We start from the raw sequence: 27,683 nt of genomic DNA on the forward strand, positions 1-27,683 counted from the left end.
GGATGACCTCAGTCTGCACCGGAAGTGCCTCACTGTCTCGAGTCGTACCGCTTAGGTTTGAAGACTGTGAATGAGACGCGCGCAGCGCATTTCAACGATTTCTTGCTCTATTTTGGCTCTAAACTAACATATATATTACTTTCAACATGTCCAGGAGGAGACACAGTGACGAAAATGACGGTGAGTTAGCACACATTGTTAGACACGATGGAGTTTAGCGGTGCTTAGCTTACAGTTAGCATGGCTGTGGTTAACACGTTGCTAATTATACCGCAGACGCTTTTCTAATGAATAAAGTGTTGCAAAGCCCCAATGATGATCATCTTAACTCTATGTTGTAATAGTATGAGTTTTATTCAACACGGTCGGTCTAACTCTTCAGCGCCAGAATAAGATGGCGTTATCGGCTTAAATGGTGACCGATTTACATTGTGACTAATGTCTGACTGCGCCACTGGTTGCTTTGAATAACTCATGTTAAAAGGTTGGATATCTAAATAAAAAATGTTAGCTTTGCTTGTTAAAAAATAGTTTCAGACTATCCACCGAACATCTCACATATTTTAGTAAGTATTCTGGGTGTCGGTGAAGTTTGTTTTGACAGCATCGCGAACGTCCGTCTCAGTTTGGCTGCAGTTGTATTAAATTGTCACATTTATTCAGAAGAATAAAGACTTTTCAAGCAGTGTTTGCAATGTTTTTTACTCAACTTGGTGAACTGTCGACGTCCCCACAAAGTGACGGTAAATGTTTTTAAATGATCACTAGTTACAACGGTGACCAGTTGACGCGAGACGCAGGTGCTGCAGTAATAGATCACGTTATTTCGTTAGGGGGCGGTAACCCGGTGAGAAACCTATTATATAACTACTATAATAACTGCTTTAACATCTACAGTGGGTTATTTATTTTTTTAAAGGGATAAATAATATACAGTTTAATTAATGTTTTAAAAAATGAACAGTTTGCAATGGAAAAATGTTCTGTATTCAGCTGAAATATTAAATGGTGTATCAACTTTATTTTTCATTAGGAGTATATGCATTTTTTTTGTCATTTTTTTTATTTTTATGTTTTACTTTTTTGTTGTATTTTTGCTGATTATCTTTCTGCTCTAATTTTGAGTGATTTTGTGTTTTTGGAGCCATTTTGTGTATTTCTTTTTATAATTTTTTTATGTTTTTTGGAATCATTTTGTGTCTGTTGCTGTTATGTTTGTATATTTTTTTTGTTGTTTTGTCTGTTTTTAGTCATATTGTGTATTTTTGTATGTTTTCCTATTATTATTGATTTATTTTTGTTGTCATTTTGTTTTTAAATTCATTTTGTTTATTTTTTAATGTATTTTTAAAAAATGTTTTGTGTTCTTTTGATTATTGTGTTTTTGCTGTAATTTTGTGTATGTTTGCTGGTTTGTGTGTTTTGAGTTGATTGTGTGTTTTTGGAGTCATTTTGTCTATTTTTGTTTTTCTTCAATATTTTTCTGTTTTGTATTTTTCTTTTTGTTTGGAGTTATTTGTGTATTTCTGGAGTAATTTTGTGTACTTTTCATGTCTTTCTTTTTAAAGTTTTGTATGTTTTTGGAATCATTTTCTATGTTTACTTTGGGAGCTCCACAAACTTATGCCCTATGTACCTGTGTAATACCTATATTATCCATGTATTTGTGCTCATTTTGTGCCCTTATAACTGTCATCATTGTTTTAAGTCTTGACCAAAGAGCTGAGAATACTGTGTTACTCCCGCAGGAGGTCAAGCTCGCAAGCGCAGGAGACAGTCGGAGCCCATTGAGATCGAGGACCGGCTGGAGTCCCTCATATGTCGCGTCGGGGAAAAGGTGACACTTTATCTTTTTGTTTTCCACGTAACGAGGAAAGGCAACTTTTAAAATGTTTGTGTTCTCAACCTGAGAGTGACAGCAAAAACAAGGGACAAGGCTTTTATTTTGAAGGAGATTGGGGACAGAAGGCTGTCCTATTACTTTTAACACATTGGTTGATGGTTGTTTTTATTCAAGCAGTGTTTCTAGTATCTACTGATTTGGTTAGTACAATAAAATAGAATTTTGTCACATTTTTGAAAAGCATTTTGTGTTGTCATTTTTTCCACCACCTGTTTTTACATCAAATAATCCCATTATATAGAGCAGGGGTTCTCAACCTTGGGGTCAGGACTCCATTTGGGATCAATTGAATCCCATTTTTGCTTATTTTTACCCTTTTTCTGCAACTACACCAAACCTTTCATATTTTAAGTTATTTTCATTATCTTTTCTTGCAATATTTTTACTCCTTTTAATGCATTTTTGCTACATCAATCTCATTTCTGCCATTTCTCCATCAAATTTAAATGCCTTTTTTGCTCATTTTTTCCACTTTCAACACATGTTCTGCACTTATAAACCCTTTCCACCACTTTTCTATCTAATGTCACACATGTTGACCCAGTGTTGTCACTTTTAACCTCTTTTCACCATATTTTATGCTTTTTTTTTTGCCAATTTAACCACATTCATGATTTGTCATGCCCATTATATGCCAGTTTAAATTAATTGTTCCAACATTGATACTTTGAATTCTTTTTTAGCCACTCTAATTTGCAACTTTTAACCAATTTCTGATACTAAAATCCTATTTCACCAGCTTTTACACTATTAAAACAAGGATTTCCATCATTAAGATGACTATACTATCGAGCAAATATTAATGAACTTATTTATATATTTTTCAGATGAATAAATTGATGTTTTTTTATCACAGATTGACAGTACAATGGACCAATTGTACACAAACAATCTTTCTGGTCATCAGAAATCAGAATCAGAAATGTTTTTAATGGCCATGTACAGTTTTAAGGACAGTACAAGGAATTTGTCTTGGTAGTTGGTGCACAAAACAAACAACAAAAAAAATAAAAAAAACAAAGAACAACCCAGCAACAATAATAATAATAATGATAAATATAAAGGATGAGGGATTAATAAAGGATAGATAGAGAATAAAGGATAAATAGGATAAATATATATATATATATATATATATATATATACACAGTGCAGCAGATAATGTCATGGAGGTGGTGATCGGGTGTGGTGCGGGGGGGGGGGGGGGGGGTTCAGTGGGTGACTTGGGGTGTGTTCATGTGGATGGTGGCAGAGGGAAAGAAGCTGTTTTTGTGTCTGGAGGTTCTGGTCCTGATGGACCGAAACCTCCTTCCAGAAGGGAGAGATTGAAACAGTTTATGACCGGGGTGGGAGGGGTCGGCCACAATCTTTCCTGCACGCCTCAAAATCCTGGAGGCGTACAGGTCCTGGAGGGAGGGCAGAGTGCAGCCGATGACCTTCTCTGCAGAGTGGATGATACGCTGCAGTCTGGCCTTGTCCTTGGCCGTAGCTGCAGCGTACCAGATGGTGATGGAGGAGCAGAGGATGGACTGGATGATGGAGCTGTAGAAGTTCACCATCATCTTTGTTGGCAGACTGAACTTCTTCAGCTGCCGCAGGAAGTACATCCTCTGCTGAGCTTTTTTGATAAGGGAGCTGATGTTCAGCTCCCACTTGAGGTCCTGAGTGATGATGGTCCCCAGGAAGCAGAAGTACTCCACAGAGCTCACTGTAGAGTCTCCCAGGGTGAGGGGGGATGGGTTCCTCCTGAAGTCTGCTATCATCTTCACTGTCTTTAAAGCGTTGAGCTCCAGGTTGTTCTGGCTGCACCAGGACACCAGCCGTCTGTCTCCCACCTGTAGTCAGACTCGTCTCCATCAGAGATGAGACCGATGATGGTCGTGTCGTCTGCAAACTTCAGGAGTTTGACCGACTGGTGAGAGGAGGTGCAGCTGTTGGTGTACAGGGAGAAGAGCAGAGGAGAAAGAACACAGCCCTGAGGAGATCCAGTGCTGATGGTCCGGGGAGCAGAGATGGTTTTTCCCAGCTTCACGTGCTGCTTCCTGTCAGACAGGAAGTCTGTGATCCACTTGCAGGTGGAGTCTGGCACGTTCAGCTGGGAAAGCTTGTCCTGAAGGAGAGCTGGGATTATAGTGTTGAAAGCAGAGCTGAAGTCCACAAACAGGATCCTGGCGTAGGAGCCTGGGTAGTCTAGGTGTTGGAGGATGAAGTGGAGAGCCAGGTTTACAGCATAGTCTACAGACCTGTTGGATCTATAGGCAAACTGCAGGGGGTCCAGGTGGGGGTCGGTGATGTCCTTGATGTGGGAGAGCATGAGGCGTTCAAAGGACTTCATGACCACAGATGTCAGAGCGACGGATCTGTAGTCATTAAGTCCTGTGATCCTCATCTATTATAATTCATATGGTCAATATATAAACCACACATTATTCATGTAACACAAAGTCAAGATGTTTAAGAATGAGTAATGCATCAATCAGAGCAGATTTCCTCTTTTTTACAGGTTTCGTTGATGTATTGATTTTGTATTTAATGAGGTGGAGGTTTTGAGCAGGAACACAAATACTTTGTGTTTTGAAGGGAATCTGCCATTAATGCGTGTCATCTTTGTGTCCAGAGCACGTCGTCTCTAGAGAGCAACCTGGAAGGTCTCGCAGGCGTCCTTGAAGCGGATCTCCCAAACTACAAAACCAAAATCCTGCGCATCCTGTGTGCCGTGTAAGTTGAGACGAAGCGTTGTTATTTGATCGCTGAAGGCTGTTTTTAATGTTTAACGCTAAACTGCTCTCTGTCCACAGCGCTCGCCTCCTGCCTGAGAAGCTGACGGTGTACACCACGCTGGTCGGTCTGCTCAACGCCAGGAACTACAACTTCGGGGGCGAGTTTGTGGAGGCCATGATCCGGCAACTGAAGGAGACGCTAAAAAACAACTTTTACAACGAGGCCGTTTACTTGGTACGCCTCACAAACCTTTTCCTGACGTGTTGTTGTAACCACGTGTCGTTTGTAACGTGGATTCTCTTCTCGTAGGTTCGATTTCTGTCTGATTTGGTGAACTGCCATGTGATTGCTGCTCCCTCCATGGTGGCCATGTTTGAGAACTTTGTCAGCGTTACACAAGAAGAAGACGTTCCTCAGGTACGACGATCTTTGATTAGGATTCAGACGCTTAAACACAGTTAGAACATGAGCTTTGTTAAACCGCCCGTTCAGGATCCTCAGGCAAAAATATATAAACCTGCATTTAATTTTCCTTTTAATTGTGATGTAATTTGCATAAAATTTTGCAATGAGCTATGATGTAACTGTAGGGGTGTAACTAAATAGTCAACTAAGGGCTCATGATACGATATTAAAAGTGAATGAATTCCCAATGAAGAGTAACAAATGTATAAAAAGTCTTTGTTGATGAAAAACAAAAACAATTTGACGCTCCCTTTCATGTTCTTCAAACTTTTTTTCTTACTGGATTTTATTTTGTGCACCTTTGATTTTTTTTCATGTTTTTATATTCCAGGAAATTTCGTGGCACATAATTTTGCGAAACAAAAAATTAGAGACTTTAGTGTCTCGTTTACACTCCTGGCTTTTTAAAGTTTAAAAAACATTTTTTCAACTAGAGAAGGTTGACGTGTGGGTGAACAATTTTGTAACCATCATTTTTTTGTGTCAAACCTCCATATAAACGGGCTTACTTTGAATTAACCTTTGAAAAATTTAACTTATCTTGAACTTAAATGAAAACTATGCAAACATCAATTAGAGGAACTTGGAAGAACTGCAAACCACTTCACACATTGTAGTTTGATTAAAGCATTCGTATTGGTGCTAATTTTGTCTTTCGTGCTGCAAAAGTAAGCCAAATTAAGCCATTACAGAAATATTTGGCTGGGTTTTTGTTAGTTTTCTAATCACAAATTGTCTTGAATTTGTGTTGCGTGTTCAGGTGCGATCGGATTGGTTCGTGTACGTGGTGCTGTCGTGTCTGCCGTGGGTGGGGAAGGAGCTCTACGAGAAGAAGGACGTGGAGATGGATCGGCTCCTGAGCCAGATCGAAGGATACCTCCAGTAAGACGTCCACGTTTGGTTTCACTCCTCAAACTGGAGTCGCCCGACATCCCTTTCACTTTCTTTCTCGTTTTTCAGACGAAGAGTTAAGACTCATGTCAGCATGCTGCAGGTGTGGACCGCAGAGAAGCCCCACCCACAGGAAGAGGTGAGCTGTCCCACATCTTTTTTTGGAGTCATTTTGTTAATTTTTTATGTTTTTTTTTTTTTTTCTTTTATCAAAATGTTTTTCTGTTCTTGTCCTATTTTTGATTATTATATTTTTTCTGTAATTTTGTGTATGTTTGCTGTTTGTATTTTGTGGGTGATTTTGTCTATATTGTCATTGTGTGTTTTTGTTGTCATTTTGTGTATGTTTGCTATGTATTTTTTTTAACGTTTTTCTGGTTCATGTTATATTTTTGATGAACACAAGCATTTTGTGATCATAAGAAGAAAAGTTAAATACTTCCCACAGAGTAAACATGATAAAGTTTTAGGTTTTGTGGGAGTTTTCCTCCTTCTCGGTCCTGTTCTATGTGGACTATGTGTGACGCTGCTCTCCCTCCCCCCTCAGTACCTGGATTGTCTCTGGGCTCAGATCCAGAAGCTGAAGAAAGACCGCTGGCAGGAGCGCCACATCCTGCGTCCGTACATCGCCTTCGACAGTGTGCTCTGTGAGGCCCTGCAGCACAACCTGCCCCCGTTCACGCCCCCGGGCCACATGCCCGACGCCCAGTACCCCATGCCCCGCGTTGTCTTCCGCATCTTTGACTACACGGACGCTCCAGAGGTGAGAACATGACCCCCAAAATAAAGGTTCCCGAGAGTGGCGACCCCCACTGAAGCTGAAGGTGGTTGAACACAGATATGAACATTGAAGAACAGTCATGTGGAGACAGGACCATCTATAAGGGGGAATAAAGGGAGAGATTTTTGGGGTCCATCCATTAAGGCAGGAAAATGATGGTCCATTGTTCTATGAATCTGTGATAACCACATTTATTTATTTATCTGAATAATATCCACTGTTATCCAGGAATGTTTACTATTATTATAGTCAAAGTATATAGTCATCTGAAAGATGTAAATCCTTATTTTAGTCAAAAATAAAATGGGTTAAAAGTGACCAAAACAAATAGTTTAAACTTGCAAATAATGGGCATGATGAATCATAAATGTGGTTAAATTGGCAAAAATAAGCATGAAATATGGTGAAAAGAGGTTAAAAGTGACAATAATGGGCCAACATATGTGACATTAGGTGGAAAAGTGGTAGATAGGATTTATAAGTGCTGAAAATGTCTTGAAAGTGAAACAAATGTGCAGAAAAGGTATTGAAAATTGATGGAGAAGTGTCAGAAATGCTAGTAATGTAGCAAAAATGCAAAAAATACGGCATGAAAAAGTGATGAAAATAAGCTAAAATGTGGCAAGTTTGGTGTAGTTGCAGAAAAATGGTAAAAATAAGCTCAAATTGTTATTTTAAAAAAAAAAAAAAACTCAGTTGATGGATTCCTCCTCTTCCTCAGGGTCCGGTGATGCCCGGCAGTCATTCTGTGGAGAGATTTGTCATCGAGGAGAATCTTCACTGCATCATCAAAACTCACTGGAAAGAACGTAAAACCTGGTAAGGAGTGAGTGGGAGCTGCTTTCTTACCCGATTCTTTGCTCTGATGATGTTTCTGATCTTTCAGCGCAGCTCAGTTACTCAGTTACCCCGGGAAAAATAAGATCCCTCTCAACTATCACATCGTGGAGGTACGAAGGTGGATTCATTTGACATTTTCTTTCCGCTTGTTCCGCACTTTAACAACACTTTTCTTCTTCTTCTTTTTCTTCTTTTTCCCCATTTCAGGTGATCTTCGGGGAGCTGTTCCAGCTGCCTTCACCGCCCCACATTGACGTCATGTACACCACGCTGCTGATCGAGCTGTGCAAACTGCAGCCGGGGTCACTGCCCCAAGTTGTATCCTTGGTTACCGACAGTAACTGTAATTCTCTTCTTCTGTGGTCAGCGTTAAGAATGTGCAATATGTTTATCGTTTACGAAATATCGTCAAAAACATTCCCACCGGTAAGAATACATCACCCCAAAGTTCCCGCAATCACGTTGACAAAGATGAACCTGCAGCAACGATTATGAACTGGAAACTGAACTAAAACATGCTATGCTAAGCTAACCCACCCAAATATAAGACTGGGCTAAGAGCTAAGCTAACAGTTTTATAAAAGGAAGAGACGGAGTAAAACGTACACAGCTTACCGTCATCAAACCACAAAGGGCCACTGATTTACTTTATGTAAGATAGATAAAAACTTGTATAGAAGGATAAAAGCTAACATGTCTCTCGTCGTGTGAAATAAATGTTAGCATTAAACTAGTGTCACTATTCAACCGTCCCAACTTGTGAAACGCAATATTTAAAGCTGGTCCCATTAGACATTAATGTAACTATTGTGATTATTACACCAAAATATCCAGTTAGTACTGCCTTTAGTGGATTAATGATTAAAGCATCAAGTCTGAACTGGTTTAATTATATGAAATCAGAGATATTTATCAACCATAATTTTATGTAACTCATTATCAGGTATAAAATAAACATGATTCAGCAGCAGTGGTTTATATTAAACAGTAAAAACACTATTGGAGGTATTTTTGCTTTTCATGTGCAGCATCAACTTCATCCAAAGCCCCCAGTAAGAAACCAACTGTCACTCACTACAGTACTAAGGTGTACTGTGATAAATACCAGAAATTATTGGGATACATTTTTTATTCTATATCACCCATCCCGAGTCCGCGTTGGCCTTAATCGTTTCCTGTCAGTTGGCTCAGGCCACAGAGATGCTCTACATGAGGCTGGACTCTATGAACACCGGCTGCATGGACAGGTAACGCCTAATCGCTTCTACGTCCACCAACCATACACTAGAATTATAATGTTTAACACACTGTGCCTCTCATTGATCAGATTAATCAACTGGTTCTCTCATCACCTGAGCAATTTCCAGTTCCGATGGAGCTGGGACGACTGGTGAGCAGCTGTTTGTTTTATTTTTTTTTTTAACCTAAACATGAATGTAGTTACTCGTCAATGATCAATTGCATCCATGTGTTTTTTCCACGTCTTAGGGCCGACTGCCTGAGCACGGATCAGGAGAAGCCAAAGCCCAAGTTTGTCAAAGAAGTTTTGGAAAAGTGCATGAGGTACAGTCACGATGCGCTGCTGTCTCCTGAAGATTGCACACCATGTATTTTTATTTATATTTATCAGGGCTGGGTTTTTATCACGTTATTTGCGATTAATTAATTAATTACAGAAAAATTACGCACTGAAAAAACTTCTCGTTGCTTTCCTAAAGGACCATCACTGTTGATGGACTTCTATTCTACGGGTTTGTGCGTCTTCAACAGTCCGTGATTACTCGCTAACTTCAGCCATCAGAGCGTGTCACCACACTGTTTAAGTGAAAGAAAATGTTTGGTGACGTGAAGCTAACGGAGATCAATCCAGGCCTTAAATTTAAGTTGTTTTGGTAACAATGCAATCATAATATTCTTTATTCCTACTGCACATTAAGTTATAATAATGCATCAGTTTTATATAGCGCTTTATCATAGACATTCAAAGTCGCTTTACAGAATTAAGGCATTATTCTTTCACTCCACACTTAGTGGTGGTAAACTCCTATTGTAGCCACAGCTGCCCTGGGGCAGACTGACGGAAGCGAGACTGCCATCGTGCGCCATCGGCCCCTCCGACCACCACCAACACTCACTCACTACATTCATACTAGGCAATGTAGGTGTAGTGCCCTGCCCAAGGGCACAATGACAGATACCACTGGGGTGACTGCCACCCCACTGTGGCACCTGGAATTCTCAGTGGTCTCCATCCAACTACTAACCAGGCCCAGCCCAGCTTAGCTCCCGAGTTCTAACGGGATCGGGCAATGACAGGCTGGTGTGGCCACAATGTTAGCATCCATCAGTGATGGAAATAATAAAAAACATTTTCTTATTTAAGCTCATTTATTGTTTTTATTGATTTAGTCTCATACCAAAATCCATTAAAGTTACAAAAATGTTGTTTTTCGTGTCAAATATTGGTATGACAATAATATAGATGAATTAATTACATAGTCTCTAATTAGATAGATTTTTTAATCGTGTCCCACCGCTAACATTTATTAATATATTTCATGTATTTTCCATTAGACCACCCTACGTGATTATTTTTACGTTCATGTTACAAAAAGACAGTGGAGATAAGATGATCGTAGAAATAAATGTTTAAATAAAAATATTGGAGGAAAACAATGGATGAAGATGTTATGAAAAGAGAACATCTGTGTAGATCTCTCTGTTATTTCCTCACAGGCTTTCGTACCACCAGAGGATCGTTGACCTCGTCCCTGCGACCTTCTCGGCTCTCATCCCCGCCGAGCCCGTGTTCCGCTACAAATACGCAGACGAGAGCGCCGGTAAACTCCGCAGAGCATCAGCTCCTTCCTATTTTCACTCCTTTCATTTTAATGAACGCATCTCTGCTGCCCTGCAGCTTCGTTGCCGGGATACGCCATCTCCATCACCGTCGGCAACGCCATCAAGAACCGAGCGTCCAACGAGGAGATCCTCACCATCCTCAAAGAAGTGCCCAACCCCAACCAGGAGGACGACGACGGTGCGTTAGCCTTCAACTGCTCACTTCCTGTTTCCTCTGTCATACTTGTAGAGAAGATGTGTCAAACTCGAGGCCCGTGGCCAAATCTGACCCTTTAGATCTGGGGTTCTCAATTGGTCTCACCATGGGGCCCACATTTTACCACGGTCATTAAATCGGGACCCACTTTTTTTTTTTAAGAATTCAACCAACCAAATTCATTTTTTAAAAAATAGCTGTTGTAAACACACGCATAATCTTTTTTAAAATATATATATATATTCCTGTGCAACATGCACAAGTCCAACGTGAGAGACATCAAGTGCTTATTCATTTTGGACTAGCGATCTGCGGCCCAGTTTTGTGTCTTGACCCAAGATTTGATAATCAAGGCTTTAGAGCATCCAGTTTGGCCCACAGGAGAAAATGACAGAGAAAAGATGAATTATTGTGTAAATGACCAAATAAACCAGTTGTAGATATCTCAAATTCACCAGTTTAATGAACCTCCAACATTTTTAGGGGTTTGTATTTTTTCTTTGTTTATATCACAAGAATGCAGTCATTTTTAATTGCAAATTGTAGAAATACCACTAAATTTTTCCACAAATCTTGCAATTTATCACATATGAATTCATGAAATTCCTCTAAATTATACAAATTGGTTTGCAAAAAAATCAAGAATTTTTAAAATGAATTGAAGTGATAGTGAAAACTAGGGCACAATGATGTTAAAATTGTTGTTTTTTTCCCCCCAACCTAAAATCTGTGGCCTACTTGAGATCAAACTGGTCTGTATTTGGCCCCTGAACTAAAAAGACTTTGACACCCCTGTTGTAGAGCAATCATCAAAGCTGCTGGTTTTCACTTCCTGTTTCTCTGGTCAGACGAAGGTGAGACTTTCAACCCTCTGAAGATCGACGTCTTCCTGCAGACTCTTCTTCACCTGGCAGCAAAATCCTTCAGTCACTCCTTCAGCGCCCTCGGAAAGTACGTTGGACTCTATTTTATATATATTTTTTGATTAGATATCATGAATCTCTCCGTACTTGATTTAAAGTTCAATTGATTAAATAAAAACAAAGATGTAGAAACAAATATAGATCTGTATGTTAAGGTTTCATTTATTCAGACAACTGTTCCTTCCTCAGGAAATCTACTTTGATCTCCTGACATGTTTTGATTGATAACTGCCAGTCTTCATCAGAGGCGTCTGCTGATTACTTTGATGTGTCCATTGAAGGAAACATCAAAGCGATCTCTTCATTCGTTGTGTGTGACGTGTTGTACTTGTAGTTTCTGGCAGCTAAAGTTTGATTGATTGATCGATCAATCAAACTTTATTCATATAGCACCTTTCTTACAGATTCAATTCTCGATTAAAAGTGATTCACAGAAATGTGCTAACGTGATTAACCAAAGTTAAAAATGATAAAAAGGTTTAGAGACTAATGCACACAGAAGTAATTTAATAGTAATAATTAAAAAAAAAAAAAAGATAAAATAAGAGTCAAAAATAAAAACAAAGCATAGCAGGGAACACTTTAAAAAAATATAAAAAATTAAGAACCCTAAAAATGATAAAGCACTACATAAAAGCCAGACAGAATAAATGGGCTTTAAGTTTGTGTTTAAAAATCGTGATACACTCAGATTCTCCAACAGGCTTTTCTACCGTCCTAGATAATAAAAACAAACTCTTTAGATTTGTTCTTTGGAACAGTCTAGGTTCATAAACCAAAACCATTTCTGGCCGTGTAGTGCTTTATAAACTAATAAAATAATTTTAAAATATTGCATTTTGTATCAAATCACCCTGCTTTGGATCATTGCTCCTTTTATAGATTAGATTACTGGAAAACCAGTAAAAAGGACAAAAATAAGTCAAAATAGCTCTAATTTAGTTTGTTTACCCTTGTGTTTACATAGATATACCGTTTGATGAATCAGGGTTTGTGACACTCCCACATTATCGTAGAATTGTTCCGTCACGCTGAGCTGCTGCGTGTTTCTGCTGCAGGTTCCACGAGATCCTGAAAACCCTGACAGACAGCGACGAGGGCAAACTGCACATCCTCAAAGTGGTTTATGAAGTGTGGAAAAACCATCCCCAGGTACACAACACAGGGTTCCCGCGGATCCTTAAAAAGTTTTAAAAGGCATTACATTCATAAATCCAAAAATAAGGCTTTAATTGTCATTGAAATGTCTTAAATCAAGGTTTCAAAAGTTTTACATTTTAACACATAATAAGTAGGATTTTATTATTGTATTTAGTCTCACTTTTCAACAAAAAAATGGTAACATTTGTGTTTTGTATAAACAACATGAACATTTTTAATTTAACGAACATGTTTTCTCCAACAAAGAATTTTCTTAATGGTTTTCATTTTTGTATTTTTGTTGTTTTAAAGATTTTTTTTATTTTTGGATTATTTTTTTTTTGTGTGTATTTTACTGTCGTTTTGTGTATTTTTTTGTGTTTTTACTTTGGGGGGCCGCCAGTTGCACGTCTGCACTAGACAATAGAAAAAAATCTACCCTAACCCTATGTAATTTATGTGGCCATTTTTTCTCCCCAATTATGTTGACTGAGATGTTGGTCTTAAATTTAATTTCAAATGGCAATAAAAAGTCTTAAAGTCTTGAATTTCATTTGACTATAACTATAGGAATCCTGTAACAACAACATGTTTACACAAACAAACCTAAGCTGTGTGTGTGTGTGTGCGTGTGCTGCAGATGATCGCGGTGCTGGTCGACAAAATGATCCGTACACAGATCGTGGACTGCGCCGCTGTCGCCAACTGGCTCTTCTCACAGGACATGGCTCACGAGTTCAGCAGGTGTGTGTGTGTGTACACGAGTAATTCTCAAACGTTTTTGTATGTTCCCCACTTTGTATGAAGGTCAGGGTTCCCGCAGATCCTTAAAACGTCTTAAAAGGCATTAAATTCATGAATTTAAAAATAAGGCCTTAATTTTCATTTAAATGTCTTTAATCAAAATTCTTACATTTTAACTCACAATAAGTATTATTTTATGATTGTAATTAGTCTCACATTTCAAAATATTAAATAATATGAGCGTAAAAACATTTTTAGTTTTTTTACATGTATAAACAACATGGGAAAATGTAAATTGCATGTCCTACAAAGATTTTTTTTAGTGTTTTTTTATTTTATAGATTTCTGGCTATTTTTCTAGTCATCTTGTGTCTTTGGAGTGATATTGATTATTCTTAGTATGTTTTTTACTGTCATTTTGTGTATTTTTCTGTGTGTACTTTGGGGGGGGCGCCAGTTGCACGTCTGCAAAAAAATTCCCTAACCCTATGTAATTAATGTGACATTCACCCCCAAAAAAGGGAATAATTCTAGATTTCAATCATTTTAAATCATTATTTTTGCTCTTTAGTTCCACGTTACATTTTCTTCCTGGTCCATATCTAATGGAGTCTAATTATTTAATTTATGCTACATTTCTAGATTCTCATTATTACTTTCTTTGTGTGTCAGCGTTTTGTTTAGTGTCATTTATCTCATCAAGGCATTTGGCCTCAAATTAAAAAGTTTGTTGTGCTCCACCTTTCATACCCCACCAGGGGGCGCGCCCCACACTTTGAGAAACACTGGTGTGTGTGTGTGTGTGTGTGTACTAACGGGGTCAACGTGTGTGCAGGCTTTTCATCTGGGAGATCCTTCACTCCACCATCAGGAAGATGAACAAACACGTGCAGAAGATCCAGAAGGAGCTGGAGGAGGCCAAGGACAAGCTGGAGAAACAGCAGCACAAGAGAGTGAGTCAGTGAGATCTGTGTGTGTGTGTGTGTGGCCTCTAGGGGTGGAGGAAAAATTGATTCACATAATTCACAATTTTTGATGAATTCATAAACTTCAAAAATCGATTGTGTTTTATTTTTTTAAATTTTCATTTATTTTTTTTCAAGAAAAACTGATTCACAAAAATCCGCTTAGAGTCTTTACTCAGGAAACACTGTAAACTGAACATACAAATACATTTTAGTGTTCTCATGAATAGAAAATACCACTATACAAAAAGTCAACTAGCTTCATGCTAACGTCTATGGGAAAACCCATGTACATGCTCATGCTAACATTTACCGCGATCGGTGGTGATTTATATAACACGCCATTTACGCTTAACTTTAACAAACACAGTCTTATCACAGTGTCATCAAACAATACATTTAAACATACAAGCAGATGTTTTGGGCTTTCAAGATGGCGACTTCCGACTACTACGGCAATAGTGTTAGGTCAAAACACACAAACTCACCCGGACCATTACAGTCTATGACACGATCCCAACAGGAAACAACATCAACCCGAACTTACAATGTATTACATAGAGTTTGTGTGTTTTTATTTGTTTAGCGTAAATAAATGTTAGCTTTTGTCTTAAGTTTGCTTTTGTGTGATTACATCATTGGAATCAGTTTATTTAAAATTATCTTATGCAAACTGTATTGTTTTGATGCCATAATTTGCCTTAACACACTGTGCATTGTATCAATTTTTGAATCGAGAATCGATTTTGAACCGTAATCGAATCGTGAGACACCCAAAGATTCACATTCCTAGTGGCCTCGTACTCAGCAGTGTGTGTGTGCATGTGTGTGTGTGTGTTCCTCAGCAGCACAGGGACAGCGGTGATGATGAGGACATGGATAAGAACAGTGAGGATGAGGAGGGTCAGCTGGAGGAGCAGATAGAGAGGCTGCAGGAGAAGGTGGAGTCGGCTCAGAGCGAGCAGAAGAACCTCTTCCTCGTCATCTTCCAGGTACAAATTAACCTGCTCGTTCTAGAGTTTCCCACCAGCCTGTGGAAATAGATGGTGAAGCATTTCTAGCAATGTCACCTAATGGAGAAGGTGTGGAAGCACTGCTCACACACTTTAGGACAGTGGTTCCCAACCTGGGGGTCGCCGGAAGAGTCTAGTAATAAATACCTTTTTTTTTTTTGTTGAAAAAATTACATTTGATTTTTTTTTTAAATTTAATTTTACAATAACATTTTCAATTTAATTTTTAATTTAAGTTTACATTTTTTATTTAAATTTTTATTTGGAATTCAAATTTTATTTTTATTTAATATTAAATTTAATTTACAGATTTTTTTAAATGTTAATTTTATTTATTTATTTTTATCTATTTTGCACAATAAAAAAAAAAAACATAATATCACAGAAATAAATATACAAAGCAGGAAGAGGCAGAAAACTTGAATAATCCACACAATCTCAAACAACTTTATTCTATACGTTGACTTTCACAAATATAAATCTAGTTATAATAAAATGCAGTATAAATATATGAGCTGGTAAATATTGTTTCTTTGTGCACTAATACTGGCAACTCTGTACTCGTTGCTCAGTATAACAAAAAAACTAATATTTGAATTGGGGAAATTTTGAGATGATAAGTCTTAGACTTCGGGCAGACATAGTCAACTGGCGGTCCGGGGGCCACATGCAGTCCTCGGTCTAATTTTATGCAGCCCCCAAAGTAAATACACAAAACAAGAGCAAGAATGCATAAAAATACAAAGAATTACAACATTGCAGGAAAATACAGTAAAAGACAAGAGAAAAACAGAGAAAATACTCCAAAAACACACAACTACTACAAAAACAAACAAAACGACAACAGAAATATGCAAAATTACTCTGAAAAATATACAAAATTCTAGAAAATGACAACAAAAATACACAAAAAGGTGAAAATAATTACTCTGCAAACCCACAGCACTACAAACAAGCAAAACAACAGAAATACAAAAAAAACAAAAACAAAAAAAACACAAAATGACACACGCAAATACACAATATGACTCCAAAAAATATATTCTTTATTACAGCGTTTCATCATGCTAATGACGGAGCACCTGGTACGCTGTGAGACAGGCAGCGTTGACATCAGCACACCCTGGTACAAGAACTGTATCGAACGTCTGCAGCAGATCTTCCTCATGGTAACACACACACACACACACACACACACACACACACACTTCCTGCCTGGGATGTTAATGCAGCTTTAATGTGTCCACTCTCTGATCTGTGCAGCATCATGTGACCATCCAGCAATACATGGGAACCCTGGAGAACCTCCTGTTCACAGCTGAGCTGGACCATCACATCCTGGCCGTGTATCAGCAGTTCTGTGCTCTGCAGCTCTGAGACGTTTCTTTCTATAGACGTTCAGCATTTAAACATCATCCCTTAGCCGTAGTGGCTGTTTTTTTTATTTTTTTGTGGTGATATTTCTGATTTCCTTCGTGTTTGTACGTCTGCTCGCCACCAATGAGTCTTTTTAACGTGTTACAGAGTGTGTGAGAGGAGGCGGAGCTACAGAGCCATAGGAATCACACACGGCCAGGTTTCAGGTGCACGCCCCCAGTTCACCTTTTTATATTTGTTTCATGTCAAAATTGGGAAGAAGAAAAAAATTAAAACGCCCCCAGAGTCTTTACCGTCTGCTCGTCTGTGTTTCTTTATTTGATGTGTTTTATTTATTTTTGTTTATTGATCAGTTGAATTGGTTCCAATGTTCTTACTCACAGTTGGTGTAACTCAGTAAAATAATGAGTCATTTTTATCTCCATCATCAGTAAAAACATTGACTATTATATCAAAAAGCTCCTGAACCCTGGATTTAAATGTCTATCTGTGTCAATTACATTTTTCAATTATAATTCCATCTTCAATTATCCATGTTTATTGTTTAACTCAAATTAAAAAAAACATTGACCAGCATTTTTTCCACTTTTTGTGGTGACATCATCATCCGGGACATTTGCCTTAGCAACGACCTTTGCCATTTTAAGAGGGGTTTACCAGAGCTGCCAAGCCTCGCGCTTTGAGTGTGACAGTCACGCAATTTGACACATTCTCACACCACACGCCACACTTGACATTTCTCACGCTCATACTGTATTTCCCCATTCCAATTTTTTAATGATAATGAACTTTGGTCCTCGCGGCCTGCCGTAGCTTGAGTAACTCTGACTGACTGACCGAGATGACCAATCCATGTCTCCTTGTGCCTAAATCTAACCAACCACGGCATGCATCACACACTAATGAACCAATCAGAAGCAACGTAAGGCAGGTCTTGACGAGCCGTCTCTCTACACAACAGGCACCAACTCGTCGACATGTTTTCAGAAAGAAAGTGTTTCTAGAAGTCAGACGCCGTCTGAGATGGTATGTAACTTACCAATTTTGTTCACTGTTTATGTTGCTGTGTTAGCGACTGTCTGTCAGAAGTTCAGTGCAGATGTCTGTATAAAACTATCAGTTCTGAGTGTTAAACACAGAGATGTTTGAGGAAACACTGCATGTGTTTCTCTTCTCTCTGTCTCTCCTCAGCAGAGATCTGCTGCTGCAGCTAACGGGGCTGTTTCCACATTCTTAAAGAGAGAGTGTCCTGAATGTGATTTACTTTAAACACAAATCTTAACAACTCAGAGCTGCCCTGAAAAAAGCAACACTACATAATTTAATCACATTTCAGCCTTAATGAAGAAAAAAGTCAAAAGTGACACAAAATGTAGTTATTGTGCTCCACTGACTTTGACCCATTATTGTTTTTCTTGTGATTAAAAAATAAATGGTTTATATCGCCTGTTGTCATTTTGAGGAAACATATAGAGATATGAATATTGGTCCATATCACCCAGGCCTAATGTAACCAAAGTGTCAATGGAATTACTTTAAGCTTGTACCTTAAAATCTAAAAAGAGTCACACAGAGGAAAAATGAGAGATATGCCTTCTTAGTTGCAATAATGACTTTATTTATTAACAGGTAAATCAAGGAGGACAAAAGAATACAACCTGAGTTGGTGTCACAAAGTTGTCCTAAACACATGAGTTCTACATCGTGATTATATACCAGGTAGACATCCTTCGATTTGTGGACCTTTCCCCAGAGTCATAAATGAATCATGATTAGGTTCTATCAGTGACTAGTCAATGAACACAAAACATGCTTATATCACATCGAGATACAAGTGAGAAGTGCAAACAGTTGTGGTTTCAGGTATTATAAAAGGCGTTAGATAAAGTGTTTTTCAACCATTGCCTTGGACTCTGAAAGATCATAAAACACAGTGCTGACCAACGTGAACCTTTGTGATTATTTAATACACAGAATATAATTTTAATAACACAAAGCAGCAACGTTTTATCTTGTAAATGATATTGTCTAAACTGTGAAATGAGGCGTCCAAACACTGTTTAAAGTGGGATTTTATTAATTTGAGTGTGTTACCTCAATAACAAATAGAAATCACTAGACTGATATGCTGCCTTGTTATGTAGCAAGTGTTGCTAATGGTAATGCTACACCACTTTAGTTAAAGTAAAAAGACTGTGACTATAAGAACATGTCAGTCCTTTTGTTTGATGTTAATTGTACTTGGAACTAGTTTGATAAAACATTAGAAAATGACCATGTCTTAAATTATCTTTTATTCCTTTTTTCCATTTAGGGCGATGATTTTAAGTAAGTGAATTGGTTTGTTTTATTGGTAAATAACTTTAAGATAGTTTAAATGATTTGATTGAAAAAAAATCATATTGTGATCATGATTTTACAAAGAAAAAAAATTGTGATTTTTTTTATTTTTTATTTTTTTCCTCATATCGCCCCCTCCTACTTGTGTATGTCTGTGCGTGACATTAACTTAAATTATTTATAACTCTTATTCAGCTACTAGCAGTGTTATGAACACTGTTAGTAGCTGAATTACACTTGTTGGTTATATCAGCATAAATACATAGTACCCAAGTGGATATGTCATGGATGCACGAGGGAGAAGCCAGATGCTCTGTCTCTCCCTGCTGACAGTGGAAGATGTGGAGGACATCTATCTGCTAGGGGTCATGATCTTTGGCCTGCTAATGATGGGGGTATGTGTATGTGCATGTGCCTTTCTGATGCATCGTAAGCTGAGGCGACTTTCAGAGAGTATGAAGGTACTCCGAGAGAAGAAGAACTTTTCGTTTGGAGAGTTGGAGGAACGTAAACAACGACTGGAAAAGAAAGCTCGAGGAGATACGGAAAAAAAGGACAGTGAGGAGGAGTAACAACAGGAACAATGACTGCAGACGAGAACACATCACAAAAAAAAGGACAAAAAAAAAAAACGTTAATGAAAAGATGAAATTATGAAGAAGATGAGAATGTTTGACTAGGGAAGAAACGAGGTTTGATGTAAAATTATCTTTGTTCAAATCAGGGGACGGATCTGGATAAGCATAATGCTTTTTTCCCTCGCCCTTTCCAGCATGCAAAAGGACAAAAACAAAAAAAAAAAAAACAATGATGTCACTTTGCTCTGAATGTCAAAATGAATTTCTGTGATTGCAACCATGTTGGAAATGAACTGAATAAATAAAAAATAAAATAGTAAATGAAACAAATGTCTTGTCTAATATAATGTTCATTTGAACTGCTCTTTTGATTATTTTTGTATGTAATAGTGTATTTGTTGGGAAGACTGGGGGGGACTAATGTTTGTTCCGCGTTTCTACACGTGCCTCCTTAAGTGTTGCACATTGTTCCATGTCCTGTTCTGACAGAGCTACCATGTGTGCGTCATCTGTTCTAAAGTAAGTTAATTTACTGTTTAAATGTTCTTAATTTACCTTTGAATATATATTGCTGATGTTTATGTGTATTTTGCTGACACTGACTGCTGGTTGGACAGACATTTAAGGCTTTAATTAGTGGTTTATTCAGGCCTGTCTGCTGTCATCTGAGCTAATGCTAACTTAGCATAGGATTGCTGCAGTGCTTGTGCAGGCTTATAATGTAGCTCGGTTTCTGCTGGGTAAATGTTGTGTTCTTATGTTTATCTTTGTTATTATCTTGCTAATTCATTCTCACATTCTTATTGTACTTCCAGACCACACACACACATACACAAATACATATGTACCTACATGAAAGTATATGCTGTCATTCTGGAACAATCAGCTGTAATCATTAAAGAAGCATTCTTAAATCATCCAGTCCTCCTGATTCTCTGACCGGAATCTCCAGTCCATCCTGGCTGCTCCAACCAGTGTTATTTAATTAATGTGGGAAATACTACATTAAATATTGGTCCTACAAGCCGGATTGGAGCAAATTATACAGTATGGACCAAGCAGCACCTACGGAAGAGCCACACACCAGGCCTCATAGAGAAACTCGTCGACCCTCACACCTGACGGAATATGAAGTTAGCTACTCAACGCACAGCTCACATCCACCAATCACTCCATCTCGCCCCCTAAGCAAACATAAGAGTACTTCGAGGAGAGCTCACAGCTCTGTATCTGGCTTCAGTTCACAATCAGGGAGACGCACAGCTCACTCTCTCGGCTACTACCCACAAGAGGGACTCTTTCCCATGCAGACTGCAATACTAAACAAAAACTAAACAACTAGAACTTAATAATCTCCGGAGGCAAATGGAAGAAGACGCACAAGCTGAGCACGAACTCCAGCACATACAGGCCCAAGCCAAAGCTGCTTAACGGGCACAAGAGGACGCCCTCCAAGCTAGAGAAGGCCTGAGCAAACTCCTTGACCAAAGCCGCCGGCTGCAGCAGCTACAGACAGAGGTTGAACTAGCTAAACTGGTTTCATCAATGCTCAGCACGAACAGCAGCTCCTCTTATCAGCCACAACCAACATCTACAGCTTCAAATACACCAATGAGAGTCATGGCTCACTCTGCACACCTTAGCCCTGCACTACTCCAGCTGGACTCCGCTTCAGCCTTTGCTCAGCCGTGCCCGCCTCCCTTAACTGCCACAGCAACGATAGATAATGCTGCAGCAATTGCCCCACCAGCTGATACACCGCCACCCACAACAAGTCAACAAGCGTTGCAGTACCAGCAGGATAGTTATGCACAACAGGCGACCGAGCTAACCACTACAGTGTCTAGGCTACTACAAATCAATGCCACAGTGTCTCCTCAGCCAAGCACTCAGCCTCAGCCACAACCAATGCCTCAATTCTACCGATTTCCTGCATCTCACCCATCTCTATCAGCACCAATGCAGTACCTGTGCCAATAGCAGACCGCGGATGGGAGCAGCCTTCGCTGACCTCCTATCCCATCCAAGCACATCCATCAGCATCTGTCCCCTATCCTGGTTTACAGCCACAACTCGGAGCAGACATGCTAATCGCCTCTGCCTTTGGCATCCCAAAGCCCACGTTGCCAGTGTTTGAAAGTGGATGTGAGAGCGACTTTGCCCTCCTGAAAATGGCGTTGGACAGCTTATTAAATAACCACAGCCACATCAGTAAACAATACAAATACCAAGTTTTGCTAAGCCATCTAAAGCTGTCCAGTGCCCTCCAACTCGTAAAGGCGTATATGCACCATCCAAGCCCGTATACTGCTGCCCTCAATGCACTGCAAGATAAATATGGACAACCAAGGCAGGTTATCCAGTCTGAGCTTAGTGCTATTTTAAACTCACCTGCGGTTAAGATGAGCGACGCCAACAGTTTTGACTCCTTTGCCCTGTCTGTCCAATTACTTGTGGGCATGCTGAGAACCCTGGAGGGACACAATGGTATTGAGCTTTTGTGCGGGTCCCATGTCGACTGACTACTTAGTAAATTACCCCCTTCTTACCGTGACAGTTGTGTAGAGTATTGTCTCAAAAGAGGTAATCTGCAGTCAGGCTCCGATCGCACCTACACACTCCCAGACCTAGCTACTTGGCTCCAAATCAAGGCACAAGCCAAACGCATTTCAAGTCGTGCTGCATCCCTGTACCAGCCCGAGCCGAGTAAACCAGCAAAACCTAGTAGGAGTTTCAGCTCAACCACCTACAGAGGGCGGTCCACACCTGTGCTTCTCACCGTTGGGCAAGAATCACCTCGCACAAAGTCTAATCAGTTCAAGCTAGGGTCAAAGTCTCAGCCCTACTGCCCACATTGCGATAATAAAGATTACTACCTGAATGCCTGTGACAACTTTAAGAAGCTCACACCCAACCAAATCGTCAAGTGGATCAAAGACGGAAGTCGCTACTGGAGATGTAGCCGCAGTCATGCTGTTGAGAGTTGTAACCTGAAGAGGCCCTGTAAGGTGTGCAAGGAACAGCATCTCACCATTCTCCACGTCTCCATCCGTGACACCTCCAACGCAGTCCTGACAATGAGCCCTGCTTCTACCAAAGTCTACCTTGACCGACCCAACCGTACACAGAGAGTGATGTTAAAGGTAGTAAAGATTCTCATTCATCTTGGCAAGCGAGTCATTGAAGCCCATGCCATCCTAGACGACGGCTCGGAGAGAACAATCGTCTTATCTCCAGTCCTTCAGTCCCTCAAGCTTTCTGGGGTGCCAGAAACGCTTCCCATCCAGACAATACACCAGAATGTAAATCAGTTAGAAGGCATGACACTCTCCTTCGAAGTTTCTCCGCTTTCGAGGCCCAATGAGAAGTATCACATATCCAATGCATTCTCTGCTGATGGTCTGTGCTTTGCGGCGCACAACTCCCCAATCGCTGCTCTACAGCAGGCTCACAGACACTTACAAGGCATTCCACTTCAAGCAGTTGACCTTGTGCATCCACTGATCCTCATCGGTTCGGACATGTCACCTCATCACTCCCATCCAGCCAATCATCCAAGGCCCCCTAGAAGGTCCAGTTGCTGTTCATACATGCCTTGGTTGGTGTCTTCAAGGACCAATGACTCCTATCCAGAGCCCTCAGTGCAACCCAATGCCTGCACATTGTTACGGTTAACACCAACACAGAGTTGCTCCAGCACGTACAGTGTCTTTGGCAACTTGACATCTTACCATACTGTGAGAGGACAGTCACCAGGTCAAAACTCGACCAACAAGCCCTCAACCTTCTCCAAACATCTATGGTTAGAGTGGATACAGGAGACGTTCAACGCTATGCCACACCACTCCTACGCCGCTCTCCACTCACGATTCTCCAAGCACCCAAAGAAGCAGCACTACCAAGTCTTTGCAGTACTGAACGTCGACTCGCCAAAGATCCAGATAGGGCAGCAACCTACTGTTCTGAGATGAAAAAGCTAGAGTCAGCAGGCTACATAGCGAAGATCTCATCCGAAGAAGCACACAAGTCTGCCGAGTCCTGGTACATCCCGCACCATATCGTGCACCACAACGGCAAGGATCGCATAGTCTTTAACAGCTCCTTTTAATACAAAGGTCAAACACTGAACGAGCAACTCCTCCCAGGACCTACCCTTGGGCCAACATTGTTGGGGGTGCTCCTGAGATTTCGCCAACACAGTGTGGCCATCAGTGCTGACATTCGAAGTATGTTTTACCAAGTACTTCTACTAGCTGCAGACAAACCTATCATGCGCTTCTTGTGGAGAAACATGCAGCGAGAGGAAGAACCCATTATCTACGAGTGGCAAGTCCTTCCCTTTGGGACCACATGCAGTCCATGCTGTGCAACTTATGCACTGCAACACCATGTCCAAGGCTCCCAAGTCAACCATTCCGGTATCGCCGAAGTTGTGACCCAGGCCTTCAATGTTGACAACTGCCTTTACAGCACACCAGATCCAGCCCACTCTAAGACTGTCATAGATGGACTGAGGCAACTTCTGGCAGATGGCGGTTTTGAGATCAGGCAATGGGCAAGTAATCTGCCATCAGTTATTGAACACTTACCCGCTGAAACTAGATCTGTCAGCAGCGAACAGTGGCTGTCCCGAGATTGTGCTGACCTGGACGAGCCCACATTAGGGCTGCAGTGGAATTGCCTTGATGACACCATGGGTTATCGTCAACGCCCTTCAGAGCCTCTTCAACCGACACTGAGGAACCTTTACAAGACACTCGCAAGCCAGTATGACCCATTAGGGTTTATAATACCGTTTACAACCCGAACCAAAGTTCTCATCCAGGACATTTGGAAGCAAGACCTAGGCTGGGACGATCCTATTGAGCATCAACAAATTAAAGAGCAGTGGCTTGCTTGGGTTAAAGAGCTTTCCAACCTCCTTCATGTGCAGTTTCCCAGAGCCTATGCACCTCCAAATGCGGATACTTCGACAGCAACCAGACAGCTCCATGTGTTCTGTGATGCCTCTGAAAGAGCCTATGGCTCAGTCGCCTACCTGCGTACGACTGACGAGCAAGGTAACATCCACATCGCATTCCTCCTAGCCCGTTCAAGTGTGTCCCAAGAAATGCCTCTCTATGCCTCCGCTCGAGCTCAGCGCAGCACTAACTGGTGCACAACTCATAAAACTGATTGAGTCTGAACTCACCATCCCAATCCATCAAGTCATATGTTGGTCCGATTCCACCACTGTCCTTCATTGGCTGCAATCTGAGTCATGCCGGTACAAGGTTTTTGTTGGTACGCGGGTATCCGAAATTCAGACACTGACCAACTCCACAAGCTGGAGGTACGTTGATTCACATCGCAACCCTGCAGACCATATTACCAGGGGCCTTACCTTGAAGGAGCTGCAGAGTCACCGACAGTGGAGATCTGGTCCTTCTTTCCAATCTGAAACTCCAGACCGGTGGCCGACTATGCCCAGCGCTGCTGCAGAACCTGATGAAAGTGAGCTCAAAAAGATTGCCTTCATAGGAGTTGTTCAATCACCATCTGCCTCCCAACTACCTGAAGCCAGTCAGTTCCATACATGGACAGAACTTGTTCGAGCCACTATGCAGTCCCATAACGGGGCAGCTACCCCTGATGCTTCAGACTTCATCGCTGCTGAAGGAGCTGTGCTAGTCCAAGCCCAGGCTGAATCCTTTCCTGCAGAAGTTAAAGCATTAAAGACACTCAGTCCAGTACCTTCTGGCAGCAGGCTCGGTTCCCTCGCTCCAGAGTATGAGACAGCAACTGGCCTCATCCGTGTAGGGGGCAGGCTTCGGCGAGGAGTTGATCTGGAAGCTGAAACCATTATTTTTTATTTTATTTATTCAATTTATTTCCGACATGGTTAGATTCACTTTTTTTTTTTTTTTTTTTTTTCCTTTTTTGTACATGCCGAAAAAGGAGACGAGAGAAGCAGTTTGCTTATCCGGGTCCCGTCCCCTGTTTTACCATCGCAAATTTACATGGGTTTACATGTCTCTCTGGTCAAACATTCTTGATTTCTTCTGAACGTCCATCTGTAGTCAGTGTTGTCCTCTCTATCTTTGTTTGTGTTGGCCTTGTTCCCTGCCATTCCATTCACCCAATCATTCTTGATTCGAGACATCCTACCACTGAACTGCTTATTAGGGAATGTGACGAAAGGCTCCATCATCCAGGCACAGAGCGTGTCCTAGCAGAATTACGACGTCAGTATTGAATCCTGAGGAGATTCGCAAACACCAGTACAGCTGCCATGAGTGCCAGTTTTGGCATGCTAAGCCTTAAAATCCAAGAATAGCAGACCTCCCACCTGCTCGACTGCGGCTTTACAAACCTCCATTTTAGTCATAGTCAGCTGGAGTGGACTGTTTCGGCCCATTCCTGGTGATGATAGGTCGTCGCCAAGAGAAGAGGTGGGGTGTTCTATTCAAATGCATGACGACAAGATGCTTGTACATCGACCTCCTCGAAAGCCTGGATTCCAACGCCTTCCTGCTCGGTCTTTGCCGCTTTACAGCACGTCGAGGCAAACCATTTGAGATACTTTGTGACAATGGTACAAACTTCACTGGTGGTTGTCGTGAGTTACAAGAAGCCTTTCAAGCTATGAGTCCACAGCTCCAAGAACAGCTTGCAGAGCAGAAGATCCGGTTCCGGTTTAATCCTCCAGCTGCTCCCCACTTTGGAGGGATGTGGGAGAGGGAAATCAGATCAGTGAAGGCTTCTCTAAGAGTCATCTTGAAAGAGGAAGTTGTCCCGGAGCCAGTCCTACATACCCTGCTCACCGAAGTAGAAGGCATCCTGAATGCCAAGCCACTTGGGTACGTCTCCGCAGACATAGCAGATCCTGATCCCGTGACACCAAGCATGCTACTCATGGGTCGCAGAGATTCTTCTCTTCCACAAGCCCTCTACGACAACGAAACGACAGAGCTACCATGTGTGCGTCATCTGTTCTAAAGTAAGTTAAATTACTGTTTAAATGTTCTTAATTTACCTTTGAATATATATTGCTGATGTTTATGTGTATTTTGCTGACACTGACTGCTGTTTCGACAGATATTTAAGGCTTTAATTAGTGGTTTATTCAGGCCTGTCTGCTGTCATCTGAGCTAATGCTAACTTAGCATAGGACTGCTGCAGTGCTTGTGCAGGCTTATAATGTAGCTCGGTTTCTGCTGGGTAAATGTTGTGTTCTTATGTTTATCTTTGTTATTATCTTGCTAATTCATTCTCACATTCTTATTGTATTTCCAGACCACACACACACATACACAAATACATATGTACCTACATGAAAGTATATGCTGTCATTCTGGAACAATCAGCTGTAATCATTAAAGAAGCATTCTTAAATCATCCAGTCCTCCTGATTCTCTGACTGGAATCTCCAGTCCATCCTGGCTGCTCCAACCAGTGTTATTTAATTAATTAATGTGGGAAATACTACAGTATTTCTATAGACATAGTCTGCTGCTAAGACATTCATTCAATCAAAGATCACTTGATGTTTAATGTTTTTTTTACATGATTATCTTTTTAATGACGTCCTTTCTGTTACAGACAAGGAGAGCTGAGGTAAAGGTAGCACTGCCTTGGGCCACAGTGTTTTAAGTGGGAGCCCCCTGCCTCTGTCATCAAGGCATCAACATCTGTGACAAACACCTACAACATGAGACATGTCCCCAGATAAATGATGGACAGTTGGTTGATGTGAAATATTGACAAATAAATGTATTTTGTCAAAATTCTTGTTAGTTTTCATTTCTAATTTGTGGTTGATTAAAACTAGCATTAGGAGGCCACAGTGCAGGGAGAGCTGCTGGTATGGAGGTGATGACATCAGTCTGAAGGTAGAAATCAACGTTAAAACAGGACCGTCATGTTAAAAAATGACTTTTTTGTTTTTTTTCACCGGAACGCATC

At 40.5% G+C, this 27,683-nt stretch overlaps 1 protein-coding gene and 1 pseudogene across 3 annotated transcripts; one reads left to right on the forward strand and one right to left on the reverse strand.

Annotated features, from left to right (window-relative positions):
* The first annotated feature begins 24 nt into the window (after positions 1-24).
* On the forward strand, positions 25-27,380 carry ncbp1 (nuclear cap binding protein subunit 1). Of its 3 annotated transcripts, none has more exons than XM_028458974.1 (23): positions 25-180; positions 1,749-1,837; positions 4,521-4,621; positions 4,702-4,858; positions 4,934-5,041; positions 5,850-5,971; positions 6,050-6,119; positions 6,528-6,743; positions 7,483-7,580; positions 7,648-7,711; positions 7,809-7,919; positions 8,784-8,848; positions 8,929-8,991; positions 9,090-9,164; positions 10,338-10,441; positions 10,519-10,641; positions 11,508-11,610; positions 12,641-12,734; positions 13,363-13,466; positions 14,302-14,419; positions 15,277-15,423; positions 16,500-16,613; positions 16,708-17,118. In XM_028458974.1, exons 1-23 carry the CDS (start codon positions 147-149, stop codon positions 16,819-16,821), a joined length of 2,394 nt encoding a protein of 797 aa, XP_028314775.1. In that variant the 5' UTR covers positions 25-146; the 3' UTR covers positions 16,822-17,118. The 3 variants fall into 3 exon arrangements, with proteins under 3 accessions (XP_028314775.1, XP_028314776.1, XP_028314777.1); XM_028458975.1 differs by having other exon boundaries at positions 15,280-15,423; positions 16,708-16,849; XM_028458976.1 differs by lacking the exons at positions 15,277-15,423; positions 16,500-16,613; positions 16,708-17,118 and adding an exon at positions 27,321-27,380.
* Positions 9,819-9,935, reverse strand: LOC114471698 (uncharacterized; annotated as a pseudogene).
* Positions 27,381-27,683: the final 303 nt, after the last annotated feature.

The sequence above is a fragment of the Gouania willdenowi genome, chromosome 10 (assembly GCF_900634775.1).
Source record: "Gouania willdenowi chromosome 10, fGouWil2.1, whole genome shotgun sequence".
In the NCBI taxonomy this organism is placed as follows: Eukaryota; Metazoa; Chordata; class Actinopteri; order Blenniiformes; family Gobiesocidae; genus Gouania; species Gouania willdenowi.